Source organism: Nelumbo lutea, chromosome 1 (genome assembly GCF_056320005.1).
Source record: "Nelumbo lutea isolate HS-2025 chromosome 1, American lotus-T2T, whole genome shotgun sequence".
Classification (NCBI taxonomy): Eukaryota; Viridiplantae; Streptophyta; class Magnoliopsida; order Proteales; family Nelumbonaceae; genus Nelumbo; species Nelumbo lutea.
In genome coordinates, this window is record NC_142684.1 from 17,356,737 (window position 1) to 17,372,227 (window position 15,491).

The following is a 15,491-nucleotide window of genomic DNA, read 5'->3' on the forward strand; positions in this document are numbered from 1 at the left end:
GGGAGTTTGGATTGAAAATTGTCTGTAGATCAATCTGAATGCCAGTTTGGGAGTGCTTTTATGCAAGCTTTGCAAGGTGGGCCTCCACGCAAACAGCCTATAAGTTATGTTTGGTGAAAATTTAATCCATAAAGTCCAAATAAACTGTCATTCAGGGAAAAAAAAAGAAAAAATTGACTTTCCATTAATAGCTTCTTTAGAACAATTCAATAAAAGCTATGAAAACCGCTCGGTTAAAGCTTCAGCCTTCCCAAAAAGGTCCTCAATCCTACACATAGGGATGTCAATGGATGTAGTTGGATTCAACCCATTACAGCCCTATCTATAGATGCCATTCCTAAAAGATTGGGCAACAAAATAAGACAATTAGACAAGTGTAGGTGGTGTCTGGTTGTGAGTGGAGTAAGCAAAACAAGAATTACCCTAAATGCCCAATTTAGCTTTATATTAATTTCCTCACATTTCCCTCTCACCAAGTTGTATTTAGTTTGATATAAAGCAAGAGACAAATACAAAGTTGAGGGAAAGTTAAAAAGAATTTTACAAAATTTGTTAACATCTGTTCCTTAACTTTATGTTTCTCTCTTATTTTCCTTAGTAAAGAGGTGAAACTTATATGCTCAACAAGAATGGAAGATAAAAAACAACATTGTAGCAAAGGAGTTGAGCAAAGGATTAGCCTTCAAATGCATGAAATGTGAGCCTGGCTTTATTGAACTTTTTGGCATCACCTCCATGCATGGATGCCTATGCCTTTGGATTACTCAATCTTCATCTAAGTTACCATTGATGTTACTAATTAACAAAGTTGTGATCATTCAAGTTTTGATAGTAATGCATCTTGTTAAATATGAAAGTATACTTTATGAGACGTGAACCAATGAAAAATAAACTACTGACTATGTAACATTCTAATATGATTGTTTGAGATCTTAATTTAACGTTCAGTTAATATTAGTGAATGCATCGTTGTTGAATTTTATTTATAAATTAATCAAAACCATTTTTAATAATGTAGGGAAACAAGTGCAAGTACAAAAAATAAAACAAAAAAAAAAGGTTTATGATCACTATACACATGTAATGAGATAAGTTTTTTGTTTGAAGCAAATGAAAAAGAAAATCCAATTTAAAATGCACATACCTAATACCTACTACATAAAATACAGTATTTTGAAATAAAAAAAAAAAGGAATATAAAATACTTTTGATTTGATAGGTAAGAATATATACACATGTATTTTCCCCGCATTTGCAAGTGGCCACACCCAAGCTGATCACTTCAAAAATACACTAACTTAAACAAAGACAACAATAGCATGTTATGGATATGTTTTTTTTTTTTTTTTTGATAAGGACCGATGTGACTCTCTCTCTCTCTCTCGATAGACCCATGAAAAGGCGCAACCAAATCTTTCTAGAAACCCCACATACTAAATGCCTCATATCCTATGACCTAATTCTAATTGTGACATGTCTTAACTTTTAACTCACCAACTAGCACTGTGGCCATGATCCTGGCCTTATTTTGTGTTAAAACCTATACATTAGATCAAGTATTGCTCATATTACTATGTTTTACTGTTAAAACCACATTAGTTTGCTTCATTAATATCTTTTTAACAGTTTTAAAGGCTGCATTTTAATGCAGTGGAAAAATCCATCATGTAAAAATCAATTGATAAAAAAATTCATCGTGTAAAAGTCTATTAGTTTAAAACTGTTTGGATCATTGGTAATTTTTAAGTGTGAATGAATATAAAAGTATATCGATTTTATCGATGTAACTTTTATATGAGAAATAAACAACTGCAAAAATAGATCAAGTATAAAATTTTACACCGATCCACTTTTACACCAGAAACAAATAGGTATAAATGCAGACCAACGGTTGAATTTTTATATTGATTCACATTTACACTCTTAATGAAATACAGCCAAAGGAGAAAAAAAGGCTCATTTTTATATGCCCCATGGACCCTAACACAGCCACATGCTGGTGTACTATGGACCCAATTTTTTCTATTTCTTAGAATTTAATATAACCAAAAGAATAATAAGTGGACCCTGGTGATTGATTCCTTCACTATGAACAACAACCTATCTGAGTGTAATATTGTGAAGGAATCCACACACAGAGGACTCAATAGCAATAACTGATTAACTATCATGTTCCCCAAAACCAGCCTTTTGACTCGGTGGAGTCAACTTGTTTCAATTGACAACTTAGTTCCAAGCAATTCAATTCCTCAACTCTTTCTTTAAACTTAGACATGGACACATACTGCTAAACCCACCTGCAAATCCATCCATTTTCTCTAGACTGACCGACTGACCTGATATTACCTAACGCGAATTCATTGCTTTTGCTTTACAACAATAAACCAACCAACAAATTGGGCTCATCTGCTCATCCATTTTAGGCTTTTTGGGTTTGATTGACATCAACCCGGTTAGGTTTCGGGTTGCACATTTTCCAACCTGACCCGGATCTGAACCTGACCACCACCACCACTCCAACCCAACCCCATTACCAGTTTACCAAATACCACCACCCCATAGCAACACATCATGTGAAAGTCTTGGGCTTCATAACCGAGGAACGACAACCCATGTGAAACAACCCAGAAAAGTCTTGGGCTTGAGTCCAAAATGTTACAACCTAGTAAGTAGTAACAAAAATTTGTACCCACCAGTGCCCATTCACAAACATGGGTCGCCATCCTTCCATAGTCCAGACAGCTTTTGCTTACTTCACAACTCCACCAAAACTACTTACTAATCTGGGCCATTCATTTAGTGGGCCATCTCTTGCATGGGAATATACCCAGAAGAGATGTTCCCCCACCATCACCCATACATATCTACTGACAATGGAAAGGCCCAAGATGATTTCGGATTCACCAATCAAAATTGAACTACAGATACTAACTGCTAAGGTAAGCTCTCTGCTTTCTCCAAGAATTAGTATACTCAACTGAATGATTGTAAGTAAGCATCAAGTGTATTGACTTCATTTTTTTTTATTTTTTGATCTACATAATAGGAGGGGACCATGAAGCCATGAATTAGTGATTCCAGCTGAGACCAGACACTGCATGCGTGCAACCTTGTTCCAATGAACTCAACATGATTCATTGTATTCTTTCCAAAAAGCCGTATTCAATTCTGAGACCTAAACAGCACCCACCCCTCCAAGTATATACTACTATATGTTGCCTAAAGCTGACTTCACTCCGCCTTGCTTTCTTCTATTTAAGTTACAAGGCAATTTTAATCTATATTTATTTGGACTAAAAAAGCAGCCCGGTCCACAAGGCAATTCTAGATGGATTGGACCACTTTTTTTCTGGTAAAGATTCCAGAGCTAAGCCATAAGCCAATATCTATTATATCTCTTATGTTCTAAGCCCTAACCTAATTGCCACTGAACATCTCTAGACAAATGGGTCAGGGCCCATGATAAACAATATATGGGCCCCAGATGTGAGGTAATTCCTCATGGACGGTGATGGTGGTCCCTGAATTATGACCGTGGACTCAGGAGTCCAGGGCCCCTGTTGGTATCTTCAATCGAGACAGATTTACCCCATATTGAGCAGAGATTTTAGGCAGAGATTGCTGTAGATTTCCTTCTCTTTTCTACCCAAATTAATATCTTCTACCCCAAATGAGAGTCCCGATATCCTATACATTTTCATGTACAACGACAAACATGAATGAAAGATTTGTACGTGCGAACAATTTAATCAGCATGAAATTACTTTCATTTCTATGTTTTCCAAAATTTTTAAAATTAAAAATACATTGAAACAAAAAAAGAGGGAGTTAGTGGTAAGTTCCGGGTGATGCTTATGAAATGTGAGTGTGTAGAAGGCTATCATCACAGCATTGATAAACTGAAATCCGAGGATAACATAATTTTTATCACACATACGGAATAATTGCAGAAGATGAAGATTGGATGGATAAAAGAGAGAAAAACATGCGCAAAGGGGTGTTGGGAGAAGAAGAAGAAGAAGAGAGAGAGAGATGGGTCTCCTCTCTCTCTCTCTAAATGCTCTGTTCTCCTGCCTTGCTTTCCATTTTTTCTTCTCCCCTTTATTAGCTTGATCATGTTTTCAAGATTAAAACTCTAGTTATCTATCATAAGTTCCTAAATTCCTGGCAATATCATCTTGGGAGAAACCTTCTATAATTTTAGTACTGGAGAGTCAGTTAACCAGTAAAAAACACACAAATTTGTCATTGTCGCTATTTTCTTTTGTTTTATAAATTGAGAGAATGACCAATCAACCCAGAACTAGAATTTGTAGGCTTAAAGTACTGTCAAGGTAAGTGCCAGTTCAAAATTGATGCTAATTCACTGACGGGCGTTGATACATAAAATGTAGATTGTTGATCTTTTGAATATTTTATAATTATGCAATGAAAATCAGAAATCTGTATTGGACAAATCTGTACTTCTCCATTATAAATTTTACTTTAAATGAGACATCTTTTATATTAACCGTGTGGTGGTATTTCATGCTGGTTAAATTGTTCAAACGTACAAATCTTTCAACCCGTATTGGCATTGACGTGTGTCAGTCTCATAGATCGTATAGAGAAATTTATAGGATATTCGGACTCCCCAAATGAATACTAAGAAGTGAGAGAGAGAGAAAGAGAGAGAGAGTAATATCAAAGAACAATAATTTTCCTAAGTTCCAACTTTCAGTTGTCTCCACATTTTTTTCCTATAAATAGGGAACCGATAGAGAGAAAGAGAGAGAGAGTAATATCAAATAACAATAGGCCTTCAAAAAAAATATCAAAGAACAATAATTTTCTTAAGTTCCAACTTTCAGTTGTCTCCACATTTTTTTCCTATAAATAGGGAACCGATAGAGAGAAAGAGAGAGAGAGAGTAATATCAAAGAACAATAGGCCTTCAAAAAAAATATCAAAGAACAATAATTTTCCTAAGTTCCAACTTTCAGTTGTCTCCACATTTTTTTCCTATAAATAGGGAACCGATAGAGAGAATTAGATCACATGATTCACCTCAAAGATTAAACCTTTTCGTGAGGTGAACTGGTCTTTCTAATCATCTTTGTTATCGATCAATAGGTATCTTCACCTATGAGCCACCCATATAGCCATAACCCATTCATCATCTTTCTGTTTACAGTTTAACCCCCCAACTGCTTTTCATATATTATTTTGATTCTCATTGGGTTACATTTTTGTCCTAATTTATTATTTATTTTTTTTTTCTTTTTATTTGTGTGGCATATTGTCGATTCAATTGGCTCTATCTCAACTCAAAGCATATTTTGTTCCCTTTTCTAATCTGTGTCCTAAAACGAAGTGGGTGACTGGGTGTTGGTGCTGGATATTTAAGGGTGTGACTCCTGGTTCGCTTTGGCAGGCTTTGATCTCTTTTCGGTTGAGAGGGGCGTAGTTCTCGTGCGTTGATAACTTTTCCTGTGAAGGGTGAGCGGCAGTTTTCGTTTTTGATCGATAACAGGAGTGAGTGAGAGAGGAATTGACAAAGAAGGAGAGAGAGGCAGAGAACGAAGTTATGGCTCGTAACTTAGAGAAGCTGGCGTCGATCGACGCTCAGCTTAGACTCTTGGTTCCTGGGAAGGTCTCCGAAGATGACAAACTGGTTGAGTACGATGCGCTGCTTCTGGATCGCTTCCTCGACATCCTTCAGGATTTACATGGGGAAGATCTAAAGGAAACGGTAATCTTCTTCGTCTCCTTAGTTTTATTTGTTTAGAGGGAGCTTTTGGTTCAATTCGGATCTGGATTGAACTCCATACTCAATCAATGGAACACGGCAATTTAGTGGATACCCATCTCTGTGTGCACTCGAGTTTTGATTTTATTTTATTTTTTTATTTTTTTGCTTTTCTTTGTGCTTAAATTGACTTATTATTTGATTTTGAGGAATACCCATTATGGAAATCGTGGAACAAAAAGGCACAAGATTGATATTCATCTTATTGTCTCGATTTGTAATTGGTTTATGTGGATGGGTTCATGAGAATCTGCTCTTCCAAGTAGTTTAGTAGTGTTAGAGTTTATGCAAATTTATTTGTTCGTGATGCAGTAATACTCGCGGCATAGCATGTGAATACGTTGATGATAGATAGAAAAACTGGTTAATAAATTCTTGTCGCTGTTCTCTTCTGTCATATAAACAAGTTCTTATGGGACTAATCTAGTTGGTAGTTTATGAAAAGCTTTCCTGTCATATTGTGTATTACTACGTTCTGTGTTTTTACATGCTGTTATGCCTTTTAGTTTGACTTTAGCTGTGTCATATATGTTCTATAGGTTCAAGAGGTTTATGAGCTTTCTGCCGAGTATGAACGGAACCATGATCCTCAGAAGCTGGATGAGCTTGGAAAAGTTTTGACAAGTCTGGATGCAGGGGATTCCATTGTTCTTACGAAAGCATTCTCACACATGCTTAACTTAGCCAATCTGGCTGAGGAGGTTCAGATCGCTTACAGACGGAGAACCAGGCAGAAAAAGGGTGATTTTCATGATGAGAGCAATGCAACAACTGAATCAGACATTGAGGAGACTCTGAAGAGACTTGTTGTGCAGCTAAAGAAGTCTCCAGAAGAAGTCTTCGATGCCCTGAAGAATCAGACAGTGGATCTGGTCCTCACTGCACATCCTACTCAATCAGTTCGTAGATCCTTGCTCCAGAAGCATGCAAGGTTTTCACCTCTCTTTAATATTTCTTTTTGTTAACATTTTAATGACAGAAAAAAGGTCATAAAGAGACTTTGTGTGTGTTCTGCTTATATTCCTTCTATTCAGAGGATGTTACACTGTCTTCTGCTTATATTCTTTCTATTCCTTGCTTTTCTGACATTATGTATCAATTTCTTCCTTCTGATCTCAGGATAAGGAACTGCTTAGCACAGTTGAATGCCAAAGACATTACTCCTGATGATAAACAGGAGCTTGATGAGGCTCTACAGAGAGAGGTAAAGCAATAGCTGACAATATGATGATATTTTCTTTTCAATGCTGTTAGACTCTTGGTTCCAATATCTCTTAACCTTTCTGAATGGTTTTTTTAGTGAAATATCAACCTGAGTTACCACACCAGTTTTTTACTTCAATATTTTCTCATTTCCCTTCTTTGTTTATATTCTTCAATTTAGCCTTGTCAATAAAATATCTCTAAAGTACTGATAACTAACTTTCTTTTCCAAAGTGTGCAAGTCAGATATCCAATTTTAAGAGTTTAAACTGCATTTGCCTGGGCCTCTTCAAATTTTAGTAAATGTTCAACCTGAGCCCACCCTAGTTGAGATCGTTTGATATCATTCCCTGATAGTACTCTCTGATATCACACAGGAGATGAAAACATATTGGTCCTCTTCTTGAGTGCAAGGTGAGGATTGAGTATGCGGGGATGTCTCTGCTCAGATATTCCATGAAATGTTTCAATCCTCTCCTTAATTCAAGGAGATGACTGATATGTCTTCATCTCCCATGTGGAATTAGAGAATATTCTGGGAGTGATATCAGAGGATCATGTTTTTATTCTTCATTTGCTATTTAAGTACCATCCTCAACAGAATATCTTGTGGCATCTAAGGCTCCTATTTGGTCTTGTTTCTCTAGCATAGCTACATGGTTATTATCACATAACCTAATTTTATTTATAATGTACTTGTATTAGTATTATAATAATCTTTCCTTTCATAGATTCTTCTTCTTCATTTCAGTTTCTTAGAGTCATGGTTCATTGTACCTTTGGCTGCAAAGATTTGATATGAATCTTATTGTCTGATACAGCAATATTCAAAGTACTGCTATCACGAACTCAAAGAGCTACTATTCAATGATTTCATTTGTATTTCATCCTTGGTTTAGATGACCAACTCTTTTATCAATGGTCACTGATTGCATAGTTTCTCCAAATTTAAGTTTTTTAATCTCTTTTATATTTATGCAATAGAAGGTTATATGTTGCTATATTAAGATCTGTGCCATAGTGTTAACTACTTTTCTTTAAGTTAAGGTTCATATACCAGAAGCAATATGGCTTTTCCTTTATTAAATGCTGAAAGCTTACTTAAAAAAAAAATCGCTCTGTCCATTTCCTTTTGTTTTAGCTGACTATCCAAACCAGAATCCTATGACACAAGTATGTACCATTCCGAAATGTTTTTTGCCACCTAATGATGTAAAAGAAAAACAGGGCTTTAATAATAAGTGTGTAGCCATTTTGTTTTGAGTATGAAATGTCATACATTCAGAATTTTTCAAAAGATGGCAAATGCATACTTGAATTAGAAGCACTATATATTTGCTTTTCTATATATCTGTTTTGAATTCTTTCTCATTTTTCTGCAGATTCAAGCTGCATTTCGTACGGATGAGATACGGAGGACTCCTCCAACTCCACAAGATGAAATGAGGGCAGGAATGAGCTACTTCCATGAGACAATCTGGAAGGGTATCCCAAAATTCCTACGGCGTGTAGACACTGCTTTGAAGAACATTGGGATAAATGAGCGTGTTCCTTACAATGCCCCTCTCATTCAGTTCTCTTCTTGGATGGGTGGGGACCGTGATGGTATATTTCTTTTCCACAGTCAATAATTTGATAATCAGGTTCTTTCATGCATTATCTTAATAGTTGAAATATATAGTTCTCTGTTGAATAGTTTATTTTTATTAGCTAAAGGAAGTTCACATTGAATTTATCTGAGGGGTAGGATGGGGTTATAGTTACTCTCATGTTTTCATTTATGTTATGAATGCATCAAATACGTCAAGAAGAAAAATATTCATTTACCATGATGCTTATTGTGCTTCTGTTAATTATAGTTATTATGTTTCATTTTATTGGGCAGAAATTTCAAAACAATTGAGTTTCCTTACAATTTTACCTCTCAATTAGTAGTTACGTTGAGGTTAATGAAGACATGATACAATAATACTCTGTTTAGTTAATTAACATTTTTATTATGGAATGTAGGAAATCCAAGGGTAACTCCTGAAGTTACAAGGGATGTATGCTTATTGGCAAGAATGATGGCTGCTAACTTGTACTATTCACAGATAGAGGATCTTATGTTTGAGGTATCAAAAAGTTTGTGTTCACTCTTGCTCATCATTCTGCCTTGTGCACAGCACATAAGCATTTATCCTTTATGGGAAAGCTGTTGCATGGTGCATTCTTCTGTTCTTTGCCTATTCTAATTTACTTCTATTATTGCTTTCTTGTAGTTGTCCATGTGGCGTTGCAGTGACGAGCTTCGTGCCCGTGCAGATCAACTCCATAGGTCCTCAAAGAAAGATGCAAAACATTATATAGGTATCTAATTGGTGGTGGTGGGATTCATTTTTGATTCACATCTGCATTAAAATTTAAACATAGAACAAGAGCACATCTAACTTGGAAGGGTTGAGTCAGAAATATTGAATCACCAAAAACTGCCAAAATTTAAGCTTGTTTTCTGTGTAACATTCTAAAACCATATATTTTTTAAAGAATATTCTAAAACATATCTATTTCCTGACAACTTAATCAAGTAAACATTTTTCCTTCAAACAGAAATTTTATTCATCACAAAGGAGGAAATATTCCATTTAAACAGTTTTCTTGCTTGGTGATCCATTTGTTAGGCTTTAATTGCTCTTCTATCTTTTTCTGGATGCAGAATTCTGGAAACAGGTTCCTCCAAATGAGCCCTATCGTGTTATTCTCAGTGATGTGAGGGATAAATTGTATAGTACACGTGAACGTTCTCGTCATTTATTAGCCAGTGGAATGTCTGACATTCCTGAGGAGGCAACTTATACCAATATTGAACAGGTCTCTCCCATCTCACCGACTTAACTAATTTGTCTTGTTGAAGTTATGAAATAAGCTGTCATTATGTTATTGTTAGGTATAAAAATACACCTCTTTATTTATTGATACAGCGACAAATGTACCTCAATTTCATCATTTATTGGGTTCTAGGACAATCTTGTATATTGAACAAGCACAAGTACATTTGCTACTAAAGAAACTTTCTAGATAGAATTCAAAGAAACTAGTTAGTAAAAAAATAAAGAAAATCTATTTGCCTTCTAACTTAAAATTTTCATGATGCTTTTCAAACAGTAGTTCCTTGTCATGGTTTCCAAAAACAAAAAGTAATAACAAAAATTCTGAGTTGGGCACATCTTGTTCTTATAACACCAGTATTGTGGAGTACACATTTCAATAAAAACATACCATGTATTAATTTTTATATTTTATCATTAAAAAAGGGGTATCTTTTGCCTTTTAACTAGGGATGTACTATCTGTACTTCTTCTAATTCTTCCTTGATAAAGTTGTTCCGACTGGTTATTGATAAAAAGATACTCTTGTCTGTTACAAAAGTCCTGATATTGTGTCAACTCAGAAATAACTCTGTTATTATGTCTTTCTGCTGTCAATATCAAGTTCTAAGTGTGCCTATCTTTTCTTTTTGTCTCGTGTAGTTCTTGGAACCTCTTGAACTCTGTTATAGATCACTCTGTGCTTGTGGTGATCGACCAATTGCCGATGGAAGCCTTCTTGATTTCTTACGGCAAGTCTCTACATTTGGATTGTCACTTGTGAGGCTTGATATCAGACAAGAATCAGATAGGCACACTGATGTCATAGATGCCATTACAAAACATTTGGGCATTGGATCCTACCGGGAATGGTCTGAGGACCGCCGTCAGGAATGGCTGTTGTCTGAACTGAGTGGGAAGCGTCCATTGTTTGGTCCTGATCTTCCAAAAACTGAAGAAATTGCTGATGTGTTGGACACCTTGCATGTCATAGCAGAACTGCCTCCAGACAACTTTGGGGCATACATCATCTCAATGGCAACTGCACCATCAGATGTGCTTGCAGTTGAGCTCCTACAGCGTGAATGCCGTGTGAAGAAGCCACTGAGAGTTGTACCATTGTTTGAAAAGCTTGGTGATCTTGAGGCTGCTCCTGCTGCTGTGGCTAGACTCTTCTCAATAGACTGGTATAGAAATAGGATCAATGGGAAACAGGAAGTTATGATTGGGTACTCGGATTCTGGGAAGGATGCTGGGCGTCTCTCTGCAGCTTGGCAGTTGTATAAGACTCAAGAGGAACTAGTAAAGGTTGCAAAACAATATGGAGTGAAGCTAACAATGTTCCATGGGCGAGGTGGGACTGTTGGAAGGGGAGGTGGTCCCACACACCTTGCTATATTATCTCAGCCACCAGACACAATTCATGGGTCTCTCCGGGTGACAGTTCAGGGTGAAGTAATTGAACAGTCTTTTGGAGAGGAGCACTTGTGTTTTAGAACACTCCAGCGTTTCACAGCTGCTACACTGGAGCATGGGATGCACCCCCCAGTCTCACCAAGGCCAGAATGGCGTGCGCTCATGGATGAGATTGCCATCATTGCTACAAAGGAATACCGTTCGATTGTCTTCCAGGAGTCCCGATTTGTAGAATACTTCCGCCGTGTAAGCATTCTGAAAACACATGCATTTTCTTGTCATCTTTAGACTAACACTTGTGGAGATTTAAATCTTTTGCCCATTGATTCCAGGCTACTCCGGAGCTAGAGTACGGTCGTATGAACATTGGTAGCCGTCCATCCAAGCGAAAACCAAGTGGGGGGATTGAATCACTCCGTGCAATCCCATGGATATTTGCATGGACCCAAACAAGGTTTCATCTCCCAGTGTGGCTTGGATTTGGTGCAGCATTCAAGCATGCCATTGAGAAGGACATCCGGAATATCAATATGCTGCAGGAGATGTACAATAAATGGCCTTTCTTTAGGGTCACCCTTGATTTGATTGAGATGGTGTTCGCTAAGGGAGACCCTGGCATCGCTGCTTTGTATGACAAGCTTCTAGTCTCAGAAGATCTAAGGCCTTTTGGAGAGCGTTTGAGGGCCAATTATGAAGAAACCAAGAAACTTCTCCTGAAGGTATATGTTTTCCTGTTCTTTTTCCCTTGCCTTCTAATAAAATCATGAGTTGTTGGAGATTATATGTTAACTGACTCTCTCTGTTTCTGCATGCAGGTTGCTGGTCACAAGGATCTTCTTGAAGGTGATCCATACCTGAAACAGAGACTCCGCCTCCGTGATTCATACATCACAACCCTGAATGCATGCCAGGCCTATACGCTGAAGCGTATCCGTGAGCCAAGCTACGATGTGAAGGTGAGGCCACACCTGTCAAAGGAGATCACAGAATCAAGCAAGCCAGCTAATGAGCTAGTGAAGTTAAACCCAACTAGTGAATATGCTCCTGGCCTGGAGGATACCCTAATCTTGACCATGAAGGGTATTGCAGCAGGCATGCAGAACACTGGTTGATGCATGGTTGTTTTGTATTTCTCATATAAGGCATTTTCATTGAAACATTGCAAGAGCTACATCCTGTTTATCTTTATAATATAGCCCAAGGGGAAGAAGTTGGGCACGCTTTTGGACTGGAGCTTTAGCTGCAGCTGTATAATAAAAACATAGGCATAGCGGCTCAAATATTGCCATATGAGAAATAAAACTGAATTTTTGCTTTAATGCAAATATATATCCATCTTTTCTTGTGTTTTTCTGGTTCGCCAACTCCCTTTTATCTTTTCTTTTGGCTCTGCACTGCTAGAAAACTTTAGATAACCAGTCCTTAGGTTCAAATGTTATCTGAATAGCTGAATCAGATGGAAAGGTTTGTATTGGCATCAATATTTAACACCATTGAAATCTTGAGCTGAGTGGCGTTCCCGGATTCAGAGCTTTCTTACTTGAGATGTATCCTTGGAGCCATCTTCCCAGTTATAGAAACAACTGAACCGAGTTTTAACTTTTCAAGCCTCGCTTAATTTAAGGTAGTCGTCGGTGGAGCAATGTCTTGCTTTTGCTTTTACTAACTAAAGAATGGAAATAGAGCTTAATTATTTAACACTGAAATCTCCTAAGGATGGATAAATGAACCCAAAAGAACATCATAAACATCGAGATGAGTCATGAAAGAAGACCATGCTGCAAGAATTCCGCTTGGTGACCGACAGATTTCTGAATTTCATGACCCAAAATAGAACAGTTGCCGGTAGTTGATGTAGGCGCACATGGCCTTGACCAGTAGTGGGCTTACATGTGTCTGACGGCGGTGCTCAGAGCGGGCCCAATCAGGGTGCGTGCAGAGCATAAGTCGGCATGCAACCCAAAACTAGTGACATGGTCGCACTTAGCCCACCAACCTCCAAGCGACCTCAAGTATAAATAGGGGGCAACCGTCTCAAGGTAAACATCTGGAATCAAGAACTTGGACTTAAGAACTCCTAATTTCCTTTGTGGCCTCGTTTGAGTGTTTCCACCTCAGGCCTCGTCCACCTCGCATTGCACAATACTAAATTGACCGTCGGAGTCTTCGCCTCGGGTACCAACCCCAGGCCTCTGACGTTCTCTCTCCTTTGCTCCTCGCAGGACTAGCCTACCAGCCCTCAGTCACTCCAGGCCTTGGACTACTTGACCACGCCTCGGCTCGGAAGCGAATTGATAGTGTTGCCCTCAGCCTGTTATGACCGGTAACAATTGGTGTCATCTGTGGGAGCGTTGCTAAGACTTCCCTCAATTAAACTTACGCTCTAAGACTCCTAAAGAATTAACTTTTAAGCTTCAGCCAACATGGCAAGAAATACAAGGAACACTTAAAACATGGTCACGACAGACCAGTTTCAAGCGGTCCTAGACCGGCTCGACAACCTCGCGTAGAGGCTAGACAAGGTGAGGCGCCTAACGGGAGGCCGCCCTTAGGGTAACCACCCCGCTGGAAGCCTAGGGCACCATGGCAAATGTGCATCTTCGGACCCGTTAGCCATCAGCCCAATCGGATACATCAGGGCCAATCCCTTAGAGTCTGACAGCAACCAGAACACCAGCTAGTCGTCAGGGACCTCCTGACCCCCTAGATGAAGAGAGGAAGAATCTACACAAAGTCGGGATCATTGTCGAGACCAGGAACATCACCACCGCCGCCGACAAGAGAACTCTTGGGACGAAGGCGGGTAATCGGGCCACCACAGCCACCCTCCGAAGGCCGAGGACTGAAGTCGTGCCTCTCCCTCGTGCGTCTCGGACCTATAAGACCTCATGAACAATAGGCGGGCTAGAAGAAATGGGCATGCGACCGCATCAGAATACTCGGGGATCTGGGCTGACCCTTACCAAGTTTGAGAGAACCAGGACGGGGCTCAAGCCCCCCTCAACCAAAGAATTGTTAACCTGCAGGTGCAGCTCGACGCCATCAAGGACGAGCTCCGCTAAGTCAGAGAGAGTCGAGCCAAAGCCTCGGCTAGTCAAGATGGGATGCCTTCACCTTAGACATCATTGCCGAGCCTCTCCCATCACACTTCAAGGCGCCCAGGCTCGAGATGTACGATGAAACATTAGACCCCGATGACCACCTAGAAAGCTTCAAGGTGCTCATTCTCCTCTATGGATATTCTGACGCCTTGACGTGCCGAACTTTCCAGGCAACCTTCAACGGGGCAGCCTGCCGATGGTTCTCTGGGCTCCCACCTTGGTTTATCGGTTCATTGGAACAGTTCACCAACCTCTTCCTCGCCCATTTCATTAGAACAGGAGATGCCAGAAGAGTGTCGTCTTGCTCATGGCCGTTCGACAGAAGCATAGTGAGAGCCCGAGGTCCTAATTGACCGCTTCAAGAAGGAAGAATTCAAGGTTTGGGACCTCAACTCCATGCACACTGCATCAACAACCTCCTGCCAAGTCGGCCCTCAAGTACTCGGTAAACAAGACCCCACCAAAGTCCAAGGCGGAATTCTTGAAAAAGGCTTAGAAGTACATCGCCACCAATGAGGCCTCGGCCGGCGATCGCTAGGAAGGAGAGGTCAACCTCCATCATAGAGGCCCGGAGAACAAGAGAAGAAATGGAGGATGGTCGCAACAACAACAACAACAACATCAGCAAGAACAACAAGAAGCCGCCGACCTTGGCTCTGTCTTATAGCAAGTATACGCCACTCAACTAAACCCGAACACAGATTCTCATGCAAGTAGGCAAAGAGGAGTACATGAAGTGGCTAGAGAAGATGAAGAGGAACCCTAAGAGGGGAAACCCAAAGAAGTACTGCAAGTATCACTGTGGCACTAACCACGACACCGAGGACTGCTATGAGTTAAAAAATGAAATCGAGTCCCTCATCCACCACGGCCATCTAAAGTAGTAAGTAACTAGGGGTGAGGTTGGTGCCTCATCCTCACAGTAGTAGCAGCAACAATGGTTATTTGGCATCATAGATGTCATCATCGGGGGCACAGCCTTGGGTGGAGCCTCGGTCTCGGCCTGCAAGGTCTACGCCAGGTAGTTGAACATCGAGAGGCCAACCCCCAAGAAGTAGAAGCAGAGTGAAGCCCTTGCGTTCACAGACAAGGATCTAAAGGAGATCACAGTCCCTCATGACAACGCACCTATGGTAT

General features: G+C 39.4%; 1 protein-coding gene across 1 annotated transcript; it reads left to right on the plus strand.

The window, feature by feature from the left end:
• Window positions 1–5,365: 5,365 nt before the first annotated feature.
• LOC148873741 (phosphoenolpyruvate carboxylase, housekeeping isozyme-like) lies at window positions 5,366–12,602 on the plus strand. Its single transcript, XM_088963582.1, has 10 exons — window positions 5,366–5,731; window positions 6,328–6,719; window positions 6,908–6,992; window positions 8,374–8,596; window positions 9,002–9,105; window positions 9,253–9,340; window positions 9,687–9,841; window positions 10,501–11,499; window positions 11,586–11,972; window positions 12,069–12,602. Exons 1-10 carry the CDS (start codon window positions 5,567–5,569, stop codon window positions 12,363–12,365), a joined length of 2,895 nt encoding a protein of 964 aa, XP_088819708.1. The 5' UTR covers window positions 5,366–5,566; the 3' UTR covers window positions 12,366–12,602.
• Window positions 12,603–15,491: the final 2,889 nt, after the last annotated feature.